Source organism: Nelumbo nucifera, chromosome 4 (assembly GCF_055504915.1).
Source record: "Nelumbo nucifera cultivar China Antique chromosome 4, China Antique-T2T, whole genome shotgun sequence".
Lineage (NCBI taxonomy): Eukaryota > Viridiplantae > Streptophyta > Magnoliopsida > Proteales > Nelumbonaceae > Nelumbo > Nelumbo nucifera.
This window is the reverse complement of record NC_142652.1, coordinates 5,146,007-5,167,770: the sequence shown is the minus strand read 5'-3', so window position 1 is coordinate 5,167,770 and position 21,764 is coordinate 5,146,007. Positions and strand designations below refer to the sequence as shown.

The following is a 21,764-nucleotide window of genomic DNA, read 5'->3' as shown; positions in this document are numbered from 1 at the left end:
AGATCTCAGTAGTGTTATAGATTTCGTTGCTTGTGAGACCGTCAAATTTTCGATGACCATGGCTAGCTCGAAGGAGAAACGACTGAGGAAGATTCAGATGCTAGAGAAGATGTAGTCTTGAGTTTCATGGGGTAAGAAGTCGTAGACTATCGAATGGATGAGCATCGCTGATGTAGCCAAAGAGGTAGCGGTGGATAAAATTGTTTTGGATGAGGCTTCATTGTTTTTCAAAAAACATTGTTTTGACTTTGGAATCATGAGCTAGGGCTTGAGGTATTTGAAGATCACTTCAAAATTAATTCAAATAGCGAAACCTCTCTCTATCTCTCTTAATCAATCTGAATCGATCATTTAAGGTAAGTGAAGCGGGGCAGGATTAAATTAAATAGGTTCAACCTCGACGCTGTTAAGGGGAAGGGGAAGAAGAAGAAGAGAGATCAGGGAGAGAGAGAGAGAGAGAGAGATCCGACGCTACTAGTGTATCGTAAGGTCGGGGAAGATGAACAATGTTTTTCTCGTTTAAATAGTTATTACAAGGGTAGTATGGGGATTAGAAAATATTGCAACGGCTTTTTTGAATGGAAGGGGTCTTTGTCTCACGGTCATAGTACAGGGGGGTCTTTGTAATTTACCCTATTAATAATTATTGTGTAGGAATTTATAAGTAGAATTTAATAATAATAAACAAAAGTATTTTTTATATTTCTAAATTTGTATTATTCATTTATGACATCATAAAATTATCCATTTGACCCAAATGGTTGAACTACTTACCCACCTTTTAGATGAAAAATATAATTTAATTTCTATATAATTTAAAAATATAAAATTTCATTCTAGTAATAATTATTGTGTATGGATTTATTAGTGTAATGATGATAAACAAAAGTATAAATGTTGGATTCAATGAGAGAAAATGCGATTTATTTAATGATTTAAATGGAGATAAATCAAATTCAAGAGAAGAAGTATTTCAATAAAGAAAAATTCTAGAATCTAATAACTCCTCATTAGCACTTTTATAAATAGTATAGATATAGATATAGATGTTAAATGGAATCTTGGTCATGTTTTAACTGGGGGGGGGAGAGACAAGTTAAATAAGAAAATGAGACAGGGAGGAGAAGAAATAGGGTTCGGGAAAAATTGGCGTGAGAAGGAGCCTTCTAAAATGATCATTTATAATTTTAGTTCAAATTTTGTAGGGACCATGAATTCACTTTATTATATTTATAACCAACTTGTATCGGGTTGTGGTATCATTCTACTGGTATTGAGAGCGAAAGAGTTTTGACCAATCAACACAAGAGTCCATCAAACAACGGTATTGATCAACGTTGGTCTATGAGTTATCAAAAAGTCCAATACGGTGATCCGTTTGTGATGAGACGGCTGAAAGGCCATACTGGCCCATATAGTCAAACAAGAGTCCACCAATCAACGGTACTGATCAACATTGGTCTATGAGTTATCAAAAAAGTCCAATGCGGTGGTCCGTTTGTGATCTGACGGCTGAAAGGCCATACTGGCCCATATAGTGGGGGCAGGGTGCTCTTGTGCTTTCTGTTGCTCTTTTTAGAGTTTGGATGCTTTTGCGATTTGCGTCGTTTTTCTTCTGTCCGTCGGTTCTTCCTCGTTAACGCGTGCGAGGGAGGGAACGAATAAGGAGGGATCGCATACTTGTTTTAAATTCTCACACAAGCGAAGAGGAGAGAGAGGGTGACAGAGAGCTGTAAGCCTGCAATAGTTGTAATGGATGTCGAACTAAAGGAAATGCTCGATGACTTCGAATCTCTTAAACGAGCTTTACCAGATCCTTCTCACCAGGATTCTATCATCAAGGTTCTTTCTTTCTTTCTTATGTTTGTTTTTATTCGCGTGCCTCTTTCCTCCAGTTTTCTAATAATCTGGATCAGACAATTATTTTTTCTGAAATTCGTTATTGTTTCCTTGTCCTATAACAATTTTCCTGAACGTCAGATCTTCTTAATGGAGGATTTTGATCCCTTACGAAATTAACTGGGAGAATTTTTTATTTTGGGCCAGTCTGATCAATTTGTTATTGATGATCCATTTGTACCAAATGGGTCTGCCGCAGTTACTCACCAGCGGGAGCTAGAAAGGCAAAATCTTCGCAAGTCCTGATCTATTTTTCCTTTTATACTTTTTTTTTTAAATTTTATCTACTCCATTTCCAAAACTATCAGTCAGTGAGAATGAAAAGGATTCAGTTTTTATATCAAGAAATTAAGCAGATTATTGGCTAATTATCTGAGTTAGGCAGAAAAACTAGCTATGTTGTTTGAAAAAGGTGAGGTTTAGCATTGTTCGCCTACCAATTTCTTCATCTTTTGTAGCTGCAACGGCGTGCTGAGAGTCTTATCAGTCTTGCGCAATCTTCACATGCTCGGCGTTCCAAAGTCAAGGTCTTTCTGCTGCACCACTTGTCTCAATATCCTGGTTTGCATGATGGTGTTTCATAGTATTTCAACGAGTACCTGACATAGTGTTTGTACATCACGGCGAACAGGACATGAGTGCCGAGGTGATAGATAGCAACCCTTACAGTAGGCTTATGGCACTTCAGAGAATGGGTATTGTGGAAAACTATGAAAGGATACGAGAATTCTCGGTTGCCATAGTTGTGAGTATTTGATCTCTCCTTCCTTCCAGTGCTTTATTTGATTATATAAATACACACTTGCTGGCTGATCTCAAGTATGCAATCAACAGTTTATCTGAATGCTTTTTGGCAGTAAAAATGCCACTGCTGTAGTGCTTACAAGGAACTAGCACTTATATCTTCCCCCATATGAAGAACTGCCACTTTCAGTGTCTACAGCACTTGCATTACATTTATCATATTTCATTCTCCCTTCATCATGTTACTTGATGCAAATCTAGTTGAGTTTCTTGAATCTTTTCAACCTAAGCACCGAAACAAAAGAGCACATAAGCCTATAGTGATTTATAATTGTAAATAATATATGACACACATAAACTGAGGTTTCTATAATAATCAAAAGCTTCATTTTGCAATGGGTGCTTTCTAGAACTGCAACCACACATTGGTTTGATGAATCTACAAGCTTATCCTGTCTGCATGTTTCTTGTGGTTCACAAAGATAGCATTGCCAATTTGACTCTTTTTATTTGTCTGCATCCCCTGATCTCAAAACTGTGCTTATCCGGAAGAGGCTGAAGCATACAACTCCAAATTTCTTCTACTTAATTACTTTAAAGTTGCATCAATTAGGGCTTTCCCCCTATTTTCATTAGATACTTGGATACTGCACCATGGTAGGTTCTTTCTGCCTCTCAGTGCTGTTATGTTGATTGTTGACCATGTAAAACAGACTCCAGAAAATAAAAATGCACATCCAGTAACTCCATTCTTTTACTGTTGATGTCCTGTCGATGATGTACCTAGACATATAGACTAGAGCACTGCAGACCCTTTGCATGAGATCATGACAATCTAAAGATTCAACAAATATGCAAGTTTTTTTTTTTTTTTTCATTTTTCTTGACAGAATTAGTTTTAGCAAGATTCTTTCTTCATGTAGATATTGTCTTTGGTTATAGGAGTGCTGCTTTAGAATGGTTTAAATTCTTCACTCTCAAATTTGCAAAAGTGAAGAACTGTGAGTTCCAGGATATGAATATATGATGTCAATTGTGTCTTCATCGTTTCTGTTTTCTTTTTCTTTTTTCCTTTCTTAATTAGTTAGAAGATCATGATGTTTTCTGATGCTATTTGGCTGTCACAGGGAATAGGGGGTGTGGGAAGTGTTGCAGCTGAGATGTTGACAAGGTGTGGCATAGGCCGTCTTTTGTTGTATGATTATGATACAGTGGAGTTAGCCAACATGAATAGGCTATTCTTTCGTCCAGAACAGGCATGCTTCTTCATCATTATGCTTGCTTTTCATTATTATTTTTTTTTTCCGTTTGATGCAACATGCATAAATAATTAGCCAGCAATAACTCTTATCTGAAATGAACCCCTTTTTGCAGTATCTGGTGGTATACCAACAGTAAATAACAATTCTTTTTGGAATCATGAATTTGATATGATGCTGAAGAATTCTGTTCTGTTCTTGTGGTGAAAGAATGTTGAGATTGTAAGGTTCCATTTGAGTTAAGTCTCTCATGAAGCTTGTCTTTTTCCCCTCTTTTTCAGGTTGGTATGACCAAGACTGATGCTGCAGTTCAGACCCTTTCAGATATCAATCCTGATGTAGTTCTCGAGGTAAGTGTTTGATGAGGAACCATTTTCTCTTTCTTTAAGATGGATTGACTACATTAGTGTCTTTTTTTTTTGTGAATTTGTCCTTTGTTTTAGATAATTGAAGGATTGATGAATGGTTATGCGTTGTTTAATACTATTATAAATCATTAATACACTTAATGGATTCAAACAAGAAGTTTAATGAATTTTTGAGTTTTAATGCTCAACAATATTATGGGCCTTATGTAAACTCATCTCCCTAATCCAAGGACTCAGAGCCATAAAACTGCTAATAACCTTCTAAAAATAGAAAATTTTAACTTATTACAAGTATGGCACAGATTTGAAAAGAAAATAACTTCTAAAACTGACATCTACCAAAATAAATTCTAAAAATAATGAAACTTTAATTAAAAAATATCAATATATAAAGATGGAGTTTTCCATCATAGAGAAGCAATCTGTCCATACATTGGTTATAACTCTCTCAATCGATGTCTGAATTGCACAATTCTAGTCTCGCTATATAAGATGTTGAATTATCCACCAATAAAACCATGATAAAGCTAGGCATTCAAGTTTTGACTACTTTGTTTTAGGTCACAAGACTCACAACTCACAAGTTAAGTGATGGACTTGAGACAGTTTCGTTCCCTTCAAAATTTGGGCTGAGAGCTATATAAATAAAAAATAACTTTGAATATCATCTCCTTCCATCCATGTCTACTTTGAGAAGTTTCATTTTTTAACCATTCAAAGCAAGATTCAAAATATTAATACAGGCCGATACACCGGATGGGGTGCATCGGCTTGTATCTTTAGCCGCTTTTTTTTTTTTTTTTCCCAAACCAGTTCAAGGGAGTTGGTTTAAGGCCTGTCTACCCCCTGAAATAGGTTATACCCCGAAACACTTAGTGCAGGGGTGTACCGGAGTGTCACCGGTACAATACATATTGGCCAATACGCCCCAATACGTGACAAAATTTTAATCCTTGCTTCAAAGTTTGAACTTTCAGCAAGCAAAGTAAAAAATATTATTGGTCTACATTACAGGGTGATTACTTAGAGTCCGAATCTGCTGACCACAACACATTGCTGGCCATGTTCATCCAGCCACACATTGGGAATATCAGCAATGTAAAGTACAACCGATGTTCCCAATGTGTGGCCAGCAATGTGTTGTGGTCAGCAGATCTGAACTCATTACTTATGGCTTTTGAGTACCTTAAATCTTGTTCTTTTTAACAAAATTGGATATTTTCTACCATCCTTGTCGTGAATCAGAATATCTTTCAGCTTAGTTTCCTCTTATTTACCACTTTATGTATGTATTTTCCTCATTATGATTGTTTCAATTTGTTTTCAGAGCTACACCTTGAATATTACAACAGTGAAAGGTTTTGAAACTTTCATGGAGAGCTTGAGAAACAAAAGTTTCCGTCCAAGTACACACAATAGTGGTGTAGATCTTGTCTTGAGCTGTGTTGATAATTATGAAGCGAGGATGGTTGTAAACCAGGTAAATCAACTTCTCAAACAGGACAAGAGTTTTTTTACTTTTCCACTTTTAACCTAGTTAAGAATCAGTCCTACTTGGTAGCAATGTTAAAATTCCATTTCATATTTTTTTGGAGAAAGAAGAGTCTTGGTGGTATTATCTTTGGGTACTACATCTGTCAGGTTCAAAATTTTCAATTAGGGGATTGACACAATACATTGAGGTTGCACATTTAGGATTCTAGTCCCCGTGCAGATATCTCCATATTGTGATCTTCTGTCACTCTTCATAGGGGTAAAATCTTCGTAGTAGAGCCTCATTATATCCTTTCATATTCTTTTGTCCTAGGAGGTTAAAACACCAACCTGATGGTTTTAGCATAAGGGGGATAGTTAACCAAAGGAGGATAGCATCACCACTCAAAAGAAATCAATATCAAATTTGTGAATGCCTCATGGTTATTACTTAAAAGTTTTGTCCTAGGAGGTTACTTTTTTTTTTTTTTTTTTAGGATTTGTTAAGTATTTTTCAATTTATATCTGATGCAGTTGTGGTCATTCAGGCTTGCAATGAGCTGAGTCAGACATGGATGGAGTCTGGTAAGCAAACAAATTCCAGATTGTCTTTTCATGATTTTTTTTCCTGAAACCTGTTTAGATTTATATTGGATGAATTTAACCTTTATTTGCAGTTTCATCATATTGTACATGTTTAAGTCATCTGAATTTTCCATCAGAAGATTGTCAGTCCACTTTAGCTCCATTCCAAGTGGGACTTTATTGGGTCAATGCTCCAGAATCGTAGATTGGTCAAATAGGCCCTTCACTTGGCAAGACACTTCACCCTTGCAGATAACCAAGCCCACTATGTTGGTTCATTTTTATATGTATATAATATCTATGCTTCTTGTTTACATGGATAATGACGAATTGGAGTGGCTTCTTGTAAAAGAGATGGATTTACTTTAGATTTGCAATTTTCCTTCCATCAGAAATTTGAGGGGATGTAGAAAGATGCTAAATGTTGCTCTTTTACATAGTTTCTAGACCCATATTTATATAAATATTATTTTTGTGATCAGTTTTCCAAACCTTTTTTCCAATAAGCTAAGAGGTATAATCCTCTGAAATAAATTATATAATTATGCCATCATCTTCTTGAGCAGCTAATCATCAGAATAACAACTGCATCCTTTTTTCTTTTCAATGGCTGTGTCATTTGCTTACCTTTCATACATTTTCCTGCAAGACCTGATACCTTAAGGAAAGTTTTAAACAGAAAAGAAAATCTGTAGCTTCTTATTTATACTCTTTTCCACCTTATCCATTTCAGAAATACTAATAGCAGATATGTTTCTCATATGTGATTCTGTGCATTATGTCCAAGAATTGTCTACATGTTTAAGCATCCAGGACAATAAATGAAATGTTGCTTATCATCTTTTTCTATATATGCTGATTTTTTTTGCTATATATATGATGATTGATGTGCATCAGCTCTTTAGTTTTGGTTTAATAGCTAGGACATTTCAATTTTCACATAAAAAAAATCTTGGCAGGTGTCTCCGAAGATGCTGTTTCAGGCCATATACAATTACTTATTCCTGGGGAAGCAGCTTGTTTTGCATGTGCTCCTCCTTTGGTAGGTTCATTTATTTATTTGAAATAAATGATTGAGGAGGATTTGGTTAGATTTTTCTTTAGTTTGTTTGTTTTTGTTGGTGTCGCATGTTGTAACCTTTTGAACTATGTATTATCAATTATATGCATATTTATGAATGTATAAACTTCTTGTTGCAATAACAAATTAGTGTAAACTATCATGTTTAACCATCAGTTGGCTTTAAAACTATTGTCATGTCAGTTTGTTTATTTCTTGATCTTGAACATGCATTTTTTTTTCTCATTCATAAAAAAAAACATGCATTTTTTTTTGAAACAGGACATACCATGTCAAATCCTTTTTTAAGGGGAAGACGGGAAGTGCTGTTTTAACTCATTTAAATAGAACATGTGTGAGACCTTTAAACCATAAATTGACAAAATGTAAACAGGGTTCTTTGTGCAAATACACAAGGTTATACTTCCTGTCCTTTTTTTGTGATTTAAGGCCTTCATGGCACTCATGCTCATTACACTAGCATTGCCCTTAATACATAATGTGCTAAGTGCTTTCTCATGAAATAGTAAGTTCATTGTTTTTTCTTTCCAAACAGATTTGTTCATCTGTTGTTCTCTCTATAATAGACTCCTTTAACTTATGAATTGTGCTTATAATCTGTGCTGGGATCTAATCTGAGATGTTACAAGGGATTTTAGCAACCATAAAAAATAAACATGAACTAGCATTGTTGTGACTGCTATGATCTGGCAGGAAGTTGTATTTCATGTGTTGATTAAGGATCCTCATGGGTTTTTAGGTCTTGGATTCTAATTTAATAGCATGGTTAATGAAAGCTAAACTACTGTATCCGAAGTAGCAGAAAAGAGGAGAAGAAGAAGAGATGCTGAGGCCCATTAACACAGGCCCAATACATAACAACTTAAACTCAAATACAGGCTAATAAGAACTCTTATCAGCCGAATCATCCATACATACAAAACCTTCAACCTAACACTCCCCCTCAAGCTAAGCATGGATGTCAATCATGTTTAGCTTGCCAAGAAGGTCCATGAACTTTGCTGCAGCCAACCCTTTAGTCAATACATCTGCAATTTGCATCTCAGATGGAGTATAAGGCACACAGAGTTCACCCGAGACAATTCTTTCTCTAACAAAGTGCCGATCAATCTCAATATGTTTTGTCCTGTCATGCTGCACGGGATTGTTGGCAATGTTGATGGCAACTTTATTGTCACAATATAGCCTGAGAGGACCTTCAGCCTTAATGTCAAGTTCATTAAGAAGAGTTCTGAGCCATAAGAGTTCAGCAACCCCGTGGGTCATAGCCCGATATTCTGCTTCTGCACTTGATCTAGCCACTACATTCTGCTTCTTACTGCGCCATGTGACCAGGTTTCCTCCCACAAATGTACAGTAACTCGAGGTTGACTTCCTGTCTCCAACAGACCCAGCCCAATCTGCATCAGTGTAGGCTTCAATTTCAATTCTATTGTTTTTCCTGAAGAGAATTCCCTTCCCTGGACAAGTCTTCAAGTACCTAAGAATCCTTTCAATTGCTTTCATATGAGGGATCTTTGGAGAGTGCATAAATTGACTGACAACATGCACATCATAAGCAATATCTGGCCGAGTGAGGGATAAGTATATCAGCTTCCCTACCAATTTTTGGTATCTCTCTCTATCACAGTAGTCCTCCCCTACTGATTCCTGCAGGCCATGATTCTGTTCTATTGGAGTATTTGCTGGCCTGCACCCCATCATGCCTGTTTCCTTTAGGAGGTCAAGAACATACTTCCGCTGACATATGTAGATTCCCTCTCTTGACCTGGCAACTTCAATCCCAAGAAAATATCTCAAATGACCCAAGTCTTTGATCTCAAATTCCGAAGCTAGAAACTCCTTCAGTCTTCTTATCTCTTCCAAGTCATTCCCGGTAATTACCATATCATCCACATAAACAATGAATGCAGTAAGTATGCTATCTTGTCTCCTTATGAACAAGGTATGGTCTGCACCACTCTGAGTGTATCCCACTTTTTTCATGGCCCCACAAAGCCTCTCAAACCATGCACGGGGAGATTGCTTCAACCCATATAATGCTCTCCTCAGTTTGCACACCTTTCTACCAAAATCATAGCTTGGTGGAGGTTCCATAAATACCTCTTCATGAAGGTCACCATTTAAGAAGGCATTCTTCACATCTAGCTGATGAAGTTCCCATGAAAAATTTGCTGCTAGTGACAAAAGAACCCGAATTGTGTTGAGCTTTGCTACTGGGGCAAAGGTTTCTTTGTAGTCAATTCCTTCTTTTTGAGTAAACCCCTTTGCCACAAGTCTGGCCTTGTACCTTTCAATAGACCCGTCCTCCCTGTGCTTTATAATAAACACCCACTTGCACCCAACAGTGCTCTTCCCCTCTGGCAGATCCACTAATTCCCAAGTTCTTGCTTTCATTAGGGCTTCCATCTCTTCATTCATAGCTTCTTTCCACCTTGGATTAGACACAGCCTCTGAGTACCTAGAAGGAACACGCACAGAGGAAAGAGCAGACACAAAGGAGTGATAGGTAGGAGATAAATGTGAGTAAGAAACAAAATCAGCAATGGGGTGTCGGGTGGTGCAAGAGCGAATAGGCTTATGGAGAGCAATAGGAAGATCCAAATCAGAAGTATGTGAGTTGGAATTACCTTGGATTGTAGAGACAGATTGATCCGAGTCCAACTGGTTGCTGTCATGAGATTGAGGGCCCCTTTTTCTTCTGTTGTATGTAAGTATCTCTTTCTGTTGCCTACTGGAGCCTTCAGAAACATCTGCAGCATCAGGAGAGGTAACCGGCACAGTGGGAGCCTCACTGGGTTGACCTGGAATGCCATAACAAGGAGTAGGAGGAGAGGATGGAAGATCCGAGGTAGATAGGGGAACAAAAAAGGAGGGAGAATGAGAATCCTCTTCCATCCCACTAGTCTCCCCCTGAAGAGGATTCTGAGAAGACTGAAAATAGGGTTGAGACTCAAAGAAGACCATATCTCTGGTGACATACTTTCTCTTGGAGACAGGGTCATAACACTTGTAACCCTTTTGTGTAGGAGAGTACCCCAGGAATACTCCCTTTGTAGCCTTAGGATCCAGCTTGGTCTTCTTTGGATCCTTCACATGTATGAAACATATACAGCCAAAGACTCGAGGAGGAAGAGAAAAATCTGGAAGAGTGGGACACAAAACAGAGAAAGGGGTTTTCATACCCAACACCTTAGATGGCATCCGATTTATCAGATATGATGCAGTAAGAACCGCTTGAGACCAGTATTGTTTGGGGACTTTGTGTTGGAATAGTAAGGCTCGAGCTGTCTCCAATAGATGTCTATTCTTGCGCTCAGCAACCCCATTCTGCTGAGGGGTATAAGCACAGGATGACTGATGTAGTATGTCAGCATCTTCCATGAATAAGTTCAAGGATTTTTCAAAGTATTCAGTAGCATTGTCTGACCTGAATTGCTTAATCTTCTTATTAAACTGAGTTTCAACCATCTTGCAAAATGCCATAGTTATCCGTGGTACTTCATCCCGTCCTTTTAACAGGTAAATCCATGTGCATCGAGAGTAATGGTCAATAAAACTGATAAAGTACCGGAAGCCATCAAAAGAAACAATGGGTGAAGGGCCCCAGACATCAAAATGAACCAAATCAAAAGGAGCACAAATATCATTACTGGAAGTTGGATACACAGTTCTACATTGTTTTGACACTTGACATACTTCACAGGTTAAACTCTGACTTGAAATGCCCTTAAACAGTTCGGGAAACAACATTTCTAATGAGGAGAAAGACACATGACCTAGTCTAGCATGCCAAAGATGCAACTTAGCTTTTGACTCCACACTCTCCGGACTACTACCAGCAGATGCTTGTAAGGCTGAACCGATGTCTGCATCAAGATAGTAGAGTCCTCCATACTCATGACCGCACCTAATCGTTCTCCTTGTCAATCTGTCCTGGAAGACACAATGAGTAGGAAAAAAAGTTATACTACAGTTCAAATTTTTGGTAAGCTTTGAAACAGACAAAAGATTTGAGGTGAGACTGGGAACATGCAAAACTGATTTAAGAGAGAGGTCTTTGCTTAGGTCAACCATTCCCTTTCCAAAGATAGTGGAGAAAGACCCGTCAGCAACTCTCATCTTATCCTGACCAGACAACAAATGATATGAAGAGAATAGGGAAGACATATGTGTCATGTGGTCAGTTGCACCGGAATCAATAACCCAAGAAGTAGAGTCAATAGATCCAGTGGCACTGAAGGCAGAGGCTGTACCTGATCTGGCAAGAGATGTAGAAGCAAAAGAATTATTCTTTAGACGGACCAATGCCCTGCTAAGGTCCTCTACCTCGCTAGTAGTGAAGCCCAAAGTACCAATTCCAGAGGAATCAGCAACCTGTCCCATAGGAGAAGGAGACACTGTTGGTGTATTTTGTGAGTTGTCATCATTGTTGCTAGTGACAAGATTCCCACTTGCCGCAGGCCTGTTATCTCTAGAAGAAACTTCTCTGGGTATTGAAGACATCTTGACTGCAGCCACTGTGCAGGTGACACTGATTAAGACTAGCCGAAGCAGTTCTGAAGGTTCTGAACCAGTTCTGGAGCAGATTCTGATTAGCCGAAATGATCACAGCAGGTTCTGACAGCACTCGACACAGTTTCAGACTTGCCGAGACTGTCACAGTTCTGAAACAGTTCAGTTACAGCAGCAAGCAAGGAGTTCTGGACTGGTAACCGACCTGAAGCTAAGGATTCTCAACTATTGTGCTATGCAGACTCCACTTGAACTTCGAGTACTGCAACTGTAAAGAGAGTGCCCCTCCTTGCGGCCAATACTAGGACTGCTGACATCAGTCCTCAACTAGGGTTCACAGTGCTGAACAATCTGGAGCTGGCAGCTCCCTAGGTAATCTCACAGCAGTGGTGAGGGATTTCGGACTGATAACCAACCTGAACTTGGAGCTGTTTACCACTTTGCTATGCTGGTAGAAGTGTTCACTGTGCTGGTAGAACACTAGATAGACTTCACTTGGGCTGAACCGAAACTGCAACAGTTCGGGTACAGTAGCAAGTGAACAGTTCGAGGCTGCAACAGTAGCAAGTGAACAGTGGCTCTGTAGAAGAAGCCAAGTCTGTGCAAGTCTTGCTGGAGCACCGAAGCTGCAACTGTAGAGGAAGCTCTCCCCCTTTCGGCTAGTGCTAGGACTGCTGAAATCAGTCCTCAACTAGGTCTGTCCTATACAGACCTCTCTTGGTAGCCAAATAGCTACTATTTGCTGGAAATAACCTAGTAGGACATCTATTTCTGGGTCTTACTTCCCTTGAGTCCTACAACCAAGAGAAACCTTAGGTTCGAATTTGCTTTACTCTCTTACACCCCTAGGTCTTTACTGCAGCAACCCAGAAAAGGAAGAGAGAAGATGAAAAGACAGCAAGAGAAGAGAGTGTGCGCCGGCTGAAACCAGGAAGAAGCTAATGCTCTGATACCATGAAAACTAAACTACTGTAGCCGAAGTAGCAGAAAAGAGAAGAATAAGAGATGCTGAAATGTCGAACTTGTCTTCCCAGTTGACAGTACTGTTATTTATATTAAAGTACAGTACAATGTTACATGAAATGACTGGGATGCCCCTGATTAGTGATGGGACACCCAGATAACTTAAAACACTAAACAGACTTAGGCCCATTAACACAGGCCCAATACATAACAACTTAAACTCAAATACAGGCTAATAAGAACTCTTATCAGCTGAACCATCCATACATACAAAACCTTCAACCTAACAGTTAAAAAAATATACAAATGGAGATGAGTTTTTCACAAAATTTTCCAGGTTGTGGCATCTGGAGTGGATGAGCGCACTCTCAAGCGTGAGGGGGTCTGTGCTGCATCTTTACCAACTACCATGGTAAGGAAATTAGATTCTTTATTTAGAAATGCTCTTTTCTCTATGATTGGTTTCATTGTACTTTTATGGTTCTCTATAAGCAGTATTTTTTATTGATGTAGTGCAAAATAGAACAACCATTGAAAAAAAGCTGTATGAACTCAGAACAAGAAATATAGGGAATACAAGCAACAAATATCACCCAAGAATAACTGTAGTGAATTTACAGGGACTGTAACACTGCAATTGAACCAGCAGATGGTCCAAGGAGAACTTCAACATTTATGTAATAGTGTTTAGCAGAAACTTAAGAAAGTAAGGGTAAATTTTAAAGGAAAAATTACCTAATTTTTTCTTAAAAATCATAAGCTTCAACATCTTGAATTAATGACTCAATTCGTTAACTCAAAACTCTAAAATTAATAACTCTTGGTCCTATTGGAATTACATGTTTCAACATGGGCTAGAGTTCCATTTAATAATGATGCAACCACATGAACAAAAAACCTTAGGAAAGCAAAAACAATTTAAGAGATTCTGATGTAGGTCCAACAATGGCTGCCACACCATGGAGGTGGCCCAATGATACCATGCATTACAACTGCTTACATAAATTCCATTTAGTTAGTTTTAAATGCTAATTAGGGGTTACATAACTCCATTCTTGAATTATAGTTTGTCTTTTGTTATTCCATTTCTAGTAAATCTCAAACCTACTTTTTATATGAAATTGTTTCGTATTATTTTACTAAATTCTTTATTTGAGCAACGATTTTTTTTTTTCGCATTAGAAAGTAAAAGAGCCAACAGTCAAGGTGTTAGTTTTATTAAAGTTAGAGTTCTTTTGTACTGTTCTGCTTAATTTTAGAGTAATAAGTATTTATTCTTAGAGATGGATGTCGGTCCTCTTCATGTTCTTGTATTTTTAATCATTTAATTTGATTAGAAAGAAACCTCCTGTACCATTGCTGTTAAAGATATTCATCAGTTGGAGGTAAGGGACTTCCATGGCCCAGGTACTGATGCAGTGGTTCTTAGAACCATCACTTTTTTTTTGATATTGAAAGAGCATTCTGCTATTGGTTCCAGGAAGGCTACACTATTTTTCATCTTTCTCTTGTTTTGGTCCTTGCTTTTTATTGCTAGGAATCTGTGTACATATTTGTCTGCCCATCCACTTTTAGTCTCTTACATCACTGTTCAATCCTTTAAGTCTCCATTAAAGCAACAGCTAGTCCCATCCATATATTCCCAAATCCTTAGGCCTGTATCTCCTTCAGTAATTACAGTTAGTTAGTCTTGTTATTCTATCAGTTCAACACGTTTCGGTTGACTGATTAGTTATGTAATGCAGCTGCATTCATGCAGCCCTAATCCCTAGTTATTTTCAGTTACAACCAATGGAAACCGTCAAGCATCAACCTGCGGCTATCACAGGTCCCTCTCAACAGTAACCCTGGTTTCTATTTAGCTAGATGTTATTGGTTTATTCTGTTAGGGAAACTATTTGAATCCCCTTATTGGATGTCTCCCTCCCAGCAAAAGTTGGAAGTTAGCAATAGTTAAAAACTCCCAATAAACTTAGAAGGTAGAACCTGTATTTCATAAACTACCAATAACTTGGAAAATAAATAAAGAGATTGCTTAGAGTTGAAATTGAATTGACCTTGTACTACTGTGTGGGATGAAGAAAACAACTTCATTGTAGACATATAAAAGGTTGATTACTTGTCTTTCTTCCCTCCTATCCATCCAATGCCAGACTCTGGACTTATAAATGCCTTTCCAGATCAAATTGAATTGGAGGATCAAATAAACCTCCTTTCTCACTTATCTTTTGCATTATAACCTTTCTACTTACTGTACACTAGTATTTCTTTGGCCTATAATTGAAACTTTCATTGTGTTTAATTGTTGTAATCTAAATTTTACTTCTTTTCAGCTTCCAAAAAAATCTACTTCTTTCCTCTTTACCCACTGAAACAATGCTTTGTCTAACAATTTTAGAGCACCTTTATTATCATTTAAGGTGAATGCTAGTAAACAACAATTTTATGCAACTCTGAGATTTCCTTTCCCTTCAAATATGAATATCATGACTAGTTACATTAAACAGATTGTGCTGTTCAGTTTATCACTACACATATAATTATTAAGCATGTATAATATGACAGGAAATACATAGGTATTAGTTTCTTTTTTCTTATCTTATTCATTAATTTTCATATGATATTTACTTAATACATGTTTTTTTCGTGAGAAGATAACTGAAAACAGGCGTTTTAACCAAATTTATATGTATGTTGGCTTGAATTGACTTCATAGGGTGTTGTTGCTGGTCTTCTAGTTCAGAACACACTCAAATTCTTGCTAAAGTTTGGACAAGTCTCTCCATATTTGGTACATCCTTTCTTCTGTTTTCTATTTGTAATTCTTTATTGTTGTTGTTGTTAACTTTAGTTCCTACGTACGAGCTCAAAAGCAAGTTTTCTTTTGGCAGAAGTAATCATGTAAGAGGTTGCTATATGCTCATGCCAATACATCAACAACCATGTACTTGACTTCCTGACTTGAATATGTTTTCACACTTTCTGGACTGCAGGGATACAATGCTCTTAAAGATTACTTTCCAACCATGCAAATGAAACCAAACCCTCAGTGTTCAAATGCAGCTTGTTTAGAACGGCAGGTAATGTGCCTACCTTGGTTTCACTGCAATTTATTTAATGAAATTTACCTGCTCCTGGTTGTTGTTTGTCTCTTGTCTGCTGAGAGAGAAATATTTATTACACAGAAGGAATACATTCTTGCAAAGCCAGCTAGGGATGCTGATGCTAAAGCAAAGGAGGCTGAAGCATCAAACTTGACAGAATGTCCAATTCATGCAGACAATGAGTGGAACATAAGGTTCTTTTTCTTTCATGCATATTAGTAAATCTCTATAAGAATAACGTGGATTCAATGAAGGGGCTGCTATAGTTCTGGAGGTTCATGATTGACAAGTTTTTCTTCTAAAAATCTTAAGTTACTGCCTACCTGTTTATTAATATGTGCTTGTGTTGTTTGTAACAGTGTTATTGATGATAGTGAGATAGAGAGGACAGATTTTCCCAGTAGTTCAGGTAATCTTCTCATTCTGTTGTTTTGTTGTACATTTTTATTTCTTTGCCTTGTTCATAATTCAATGTCTCTTGCTTGGGATTTTCTTGACTTGTGCCTGATGGGAGTAGTCTCATGATTGGTGTAACCTTACCAGAACACTAGGTGCTATTTCAGTACCCTTATCTTAGGAAAAGATAATGTTAGATTCATAGTTTTCAACTTTTCAAGGCACCAAGGCGAGGCTAGGCGACAAGGGGCCGCCTTGTCGCCTAGGCGGGTGCCTGGATTTTTTTAAGTGAAAAATACATATCCTAGGTAGTTCCCTAGGTTCCATAACCATCTTTCCTTAATAACTATCCATAATTTTCATAAGAAAATTATACACTTCATGTTTATGTCTAGAAAATCAATATATTTATGAGAAGAAAAATAAGAAAGAAAAGAAAATTCAATAAATATGGGGACTGAACCCCTATTTTTGTTATAGGAAAAGAAGAAAAGAAAAGGTGGAAGAAGAAGTGGAGGAAGAAATGTGTTGATTAGACAAAACTTTAAGTTTTTCCCTTATTGGTTCAAATTCTGAAGTCTTTGAGGGTTCAATACAGCAGTTAGCAATGTTTGTGTTGATTAACCCTAAAAAATAAGAAAATAATAAAAAGAAATTAGTTTATAAACACAAAAATGAATATTTTTGTTTAATAATGTCTATTTTATAATTATAATCTAAAAAAAGTAACAATATAAGAGTATTTTATAAGACAGTATACAAAACTGCTAGGCAACTGGGCGAGGCGAGCCTCCAAGGGCGCCTTGTCGCCTAGGCGTCGCCTTGACAACTATGGTTAGATTACTCAAGCTTCAGGATGATAAGCCACAAAAGAGGACTTCCAAGCCTAGATTATCAGGGCCATGCCTTTGTTAACTAACGTGAATGATTGGATTGTTCTTGTCTAAATTCTAAAATCCACTCTGTAGTGCTCAGTTGCACAGAAATGCCTTGATTTGCCTTGGTGTATGAAGAAGCTTGGAATCTGTTTGCAAAAAGTGGGTGAAGGTTAAGATAATGTGCTTGCCTCTTTTTTAGTCTCTTTACTATAGAGGGTGAAATCTGAAGTTAGGTGGTGTGTTGGTGCAGTGAGGATTGTACCTTTTTAGTCATCATCATTATCAATTCTCATGTTAAGTTCTATATTGTACTTTCAGGATCTAAGGATCACTCACCTATAACTTAAAGATTATAGCTTTTCTTTTTCCCATTTGGATCCTTACCTGAAGTTAGAACCTGGGCCATCCAAATGCTTGGAAAATGTGTACCAGATCGGTAAAACCTTGTTGGGATGAGGTTTCTCTTCTTTGATTGCTACATGGATAATGGGGCTTCCATTTCATTGGCTTGCACTCTTTAGTTTGGTGTGCCATTTTTTTTTGGTAGTACCTTGGACAGCCAATGGTGGGATGGTTGAAAGAATAAGAGAAGAACAGGCGTGAAAAGAAAGAGGAAATACTGGACAACTATCATAAGGCCCATACCCCATTCAAAAGTTTTACAAGAGAGTGCTCAATAATAAATGAGATTAAAGAATTATCCTTAGATAATATGCTAGCATTCCTACTCTATTAGTACAAAACACCTTTCAAAACTCCCCCTCAAGCTGGTGCATAGATATCCAACACGTCCAAATTTCTTTGGAACAACCTTTTCACAAATAAAACACCTATTGATTTCAATGTGTCTTGTTCTGTCATGCCAAACAGAAATGTTCTGTCACAAATTACTTCTAACTTTTTCAAATGACTAAATTATCATCATGTCACCAACAAAAGATCTGTGGCCTGAAGTAGACCTTCTATCAACTATTGGCCTTGCCTAGCTGAAATCTATGTAGTTCTCCACTTTCATATGCCCATTGTTCCAAAATAAAAATCCTCTTCTAGGAGTCTCCTTTAGATAGAGAAGTATGTTAGTATCTTAATTGAGATTTGGAGTTCTTGGAGAGTAAAACTAACCACTCTGATAGCATGTGCAATGCCTTGTTTGGTAAGAGATAAGCTGATTAGCTTCCCAAAAATGCTGGTACATACCCACATCTTCAACTTTATCACCATTAACATCATTTAGTTTCAAATTTAGCTCCTTAGGTGTGTCTGTAAATCTGAAGCCAAGTTTCCCAATCTCTTAAAAAGATAATCATAAATCCAGTGTTTAGCTTGTCTTACATTGCTGATCCCAAGCTCAGATATAGGAGGAAGGTTGTGCTAGGTTGGCAGCCAGCATTAGAATTTTTTGCCACGAACATGAATCCTGAATTGTCATTTTGTGAGCTAGGGGCAGGCCAAAAGCACATGGATTAGAGTAGCTAGAAATGATTTGAGGGTAAGGGCCATAAGGCTTAATTGAGTGCAGTATGTACAGTACAAAGTCAGTAGGTGAAGATTAAACTAGATAACCTGGTCCTGAAGAATCCAGTTAGATTGGCATTTGTGCCACTGACCTCTTTCTTCTAGTATATACCTGAAGCTTTCTCTATTTGTCAGGAGGCTCTAATGATAACATAGGAGATTCTAACATAGGAACCATAGAGACAAGAAACTGAAAAGATAAGCAAATCCTTTTGAGACTTTTTTTTTTTTGGGGGGGGGGGGGTAAAGATTGCTTATTCTTCTCTTGTCAAGTGTAGAACAAAATTTCACTTGTTGATCATCCACAAGGTAATTAGTAGTTGAATTGTTGCAAGTTTTCTGTAGTATTTTCTTGCTTGAGAAGGGAAATAACTTGTGAAATAAAAGTATAAATTCTCAGCGTGATGTGTATCAAGCTAGGACAGGGTAAAAGGCCATTACCCAATGTTGGTTCCAGCTATCAGGGGTCTTGGGAGGGGTAGACTGGATACAGTCCCAACCTTTAGCAATTTTTTGCACGAAGCGGCTGTTCTCAGACTTGAACCTGCTTTCTCACGCTTGCCAACCAAAGATGTTACCATTACACCAAGTAATGGGCCTTGTTGAACTGGGACAAGGTAAAGCATAATAATAGAAGTATACTTGTGACTAAATTTTAGAACGTTAGATTACATTGCAAGACAGAAAAATGATACCCTCCCCTTCAATTCAATAGTAACGATATCTTAATTGGCATCAACAAGATTACATCAAATAGGTTCCTTGTGTCAGAATTCTTCTCAGCGGCGGTTCAGCCATATCCTCGGTGTCATACTTGGCCCACTCATTATGCATTGTGTCTCTGAACCTGTTTGTCTGATGTTCATTTTTCTTCTTTTTCCTTATTTTCATCCTTTTTTTTATGTGGCACATGCAATTGACCTATACCATGTCTTCTCTGCTTTCTTTCCCCTCTTGCAGATGCCTTGCCAGAAGGTCTTGTTCATGAGCTTCCAAGTGCAGTTGAGTTTCAAAAATTTCCAGAACCAGAAGAGATGAGCACCTCCATTGATGATCTTGAGGATCTCCGGAGACAACTGGATGCTCTTAATGCAAATTGACCATCCACCCCTGGGTTAACATCTTTCATCTTATCTACCACAGTTAATTCACTATATTTAACAAAGAAAATCAGAGGAATGGTGTTGCGGAACATTCGTGTTTTAGGGAGGTGATGCAGATCTCCAAAAGGTTAGCACTTAGAATGATGTCGAACCAACAATGAACACCACCTTGTTAGTGTTTACCGCTTACTTTTGGGAGTTTAGGGTGGTCGTGCTTTGCGTGGCCATGCTTTTAGTGACGGATGTTACAACTGTTTTTGAGTTTTGCCAATTGGCCAGTGGTCAGATCTAATAGGTTTTCAACACAAGATGCAACTTAAGATAATGAATGGCGGATTTCTTATCTTTTATAGCTTTCTGACAGATTGATTACCTTTGCATGCCACTAAACCGGAGACATGATCAGGGAGTTGATGGACCCAGTTAGGTGATCAGTTGCACCAACAGTTAGCCTAATCTACTATTTTGCACGGCTTTTCCTTTAAATACCAAGAATTAGCTTTCCTTGACCATAAATTGTCATGGCAATAACTGTTAATTACGTAATCAATGAGTAACAAAAAGAGCTACATGTCCAAGCCAAGGAGATCAGCTCTTGTGTGAGACCAAACCATCAGACTGGAAGCAGGTCGGTAGCCGGTACCGGTAGATATCGTGGCTATTTGAAATTACATATCCGGTAAGGCCGTACTATTCTATTCTTTTATAATCACATTGTCGAAATCATTGCTCAACACGAAGCAACTCTAAATTTATAAATAGTAAGACCGATGGCTGGTTTCCGTAAGTGGGCCGTTGATACAGCTTTCTGTGTGGATCATAGGTTCTTCTAGCCAGCTAATAGGAGCTCCAAGAGACCGGATCCTGGCTGAGGTGTCTCACATCTGAGTGCCAAAACCAATATAATATTCTCTTTTTGGGGTTCGGGTTTAATTGACTGTATGCCTATGCTCTAAGTAACCCACTATAAAGTATAAACAGTTAAACACTTCCCGTGGAAATTTGAAAAGGAAGAGAAGGTCCTGTCAGTGTTACGTGATATCTCCGCAAGACTTGCCTTGGAGAATATCAATACTACACACTCCCTGGCTTCGTTGTTTTCAACGCCATTTAACTCATCCAAGGGATATACTGTAGGTGTTTATCTGATTTTCTCTCAGGATCGGGAATCAGTACAGGATATATTGTGTTTGTGTTTGAAATCTTGTCGCGCTTTGAAACAGATTAAAACTAGCGCTAGAACGAGAACGAACGATCATGACAGTCGTTTTGAAAACCTCCCTTGTAGTTTTGAAATCCTGCAGGTTTTTTCAAAACTACATGGTGTGGTGGTGCGGTACTGGTGCCTTTACAATCAAAACTAGCTTGAATGAACGATTATGATTCATGACAGTCGTTGAGTCAATGATTCAGCCCTTCTGATGAGTGGCATCTCATTGCTTATATATATTGTGTTTGTCCTGCTGGGAGAAGTGTACAGAGTATAGTTTTGGTGGCTCAACCAAGACTTTTAAAGTTTGGTCAGTCTAGCAGTTATTTCGCCCCAACCTACGTTAATACGATGGGGATCTCTCACTGTGTACTGTCAACTGTGTAGTGTACCAGACAAGACAAGTTAGCTGTTCTCCCGCTAACATGATTTTTGTTTTTTTTTTTTAAATCTTCAGAGTTCAGAGTTCTTGCCCCTCCCCTCTCTGTCGTCGCACCTACGAGCCCAGCCCCGTCGAATTGGACCGTTGGTCTCCCTCTCCCACATTCAACTTAACTCAACTAATAAATGAGATCCCGTTCGAACAGCCTTTACGGTCTTGAATCGGGAACATTTCCGTACTTCTATCCTTTATTCCATGGGAAAATAGTACCAATGGTTGTTTGAAAGAG

At 37.9% G+C, this 21,764-nt stretch overlaps 1 protein-coding gene across 2 annotated transcripts; it reads left to right on the top strand.

The window, feature by feature from the left end:
- The first annotated feature begins 1,570 nt into the window (after nucleotides 1-1,570).
- LOC104591724 (NAD(P)-binding Rossmann-fold superfamily protein) lies at nucleotides 1,571-20,228 on the top strand. 2 transcript variants are annotated; one of them, XM_010250709.2, is made up of 14 exons: nucleotides 1,571-1,842; nucleotides 2,358-2,426; nucleotides 2,531-2,644; nucleotides 3,771-3,899; nucleotides 4,184-4,252; nucleotides 5,598-5,750; nucleotides 6,292-6,328; nucleotides 7,288-7,370; nucleotides 13,225-13,299; nucleotides 15,604-15,678; nucleotides 15,881-15,967; nucleotides 16,073-16,185; nucleotides 16,351-16,400; nucleotides 19,741-20,228. In XM_010250709.2, exons 1-14 carry the CDS (start codon nucleotides 1,753-1,755, stop codon nucleotides 19,878-19,880), a joined length of 1,284 nt encoding a protein of 427 aa, XP_010249011.1. In that variant the 5' UTR covers nucleotides 1,571-1,752; the 3' UTR covers nucleotides 19,881-20,228. The 2 variants fall into 2 exon arrangements, with proteins under 2 accessions (XP_010249011.1, XP_010249012.1); XM_010250710.2 differs by lacking the exon at nucleotides 13,225-13,299.
- The last annotated feature ends 1,536 nt before the right edge of the window (nucleotides 20,229-21,764 follow it).

Bases quoted from the DNA above. Each gene is read 5' to 3' on its own strand.
- LOC104591724 (XM_010250709.2), top strand. From the start codon at position 1,753: ATGGATGTCGAACTAAAGGAAATGCTCGATGACTTCGAATCTCTTAAA. The intron at 3,900-4,183 runs GCATGCTTCTTC...CCTCTTTTTCAG, and splicing joins TATTCTTTCGTCCAGAACAG to GTTGGTATGACCAAGACTGA. The intron at 6,329-7,287 runs GTAAGCAAACAA...AAATCTTGGCAG, and splicing joins TCAGACATGGATGGAGTCTG to GTGTCTCCGAAGATGCTGTT.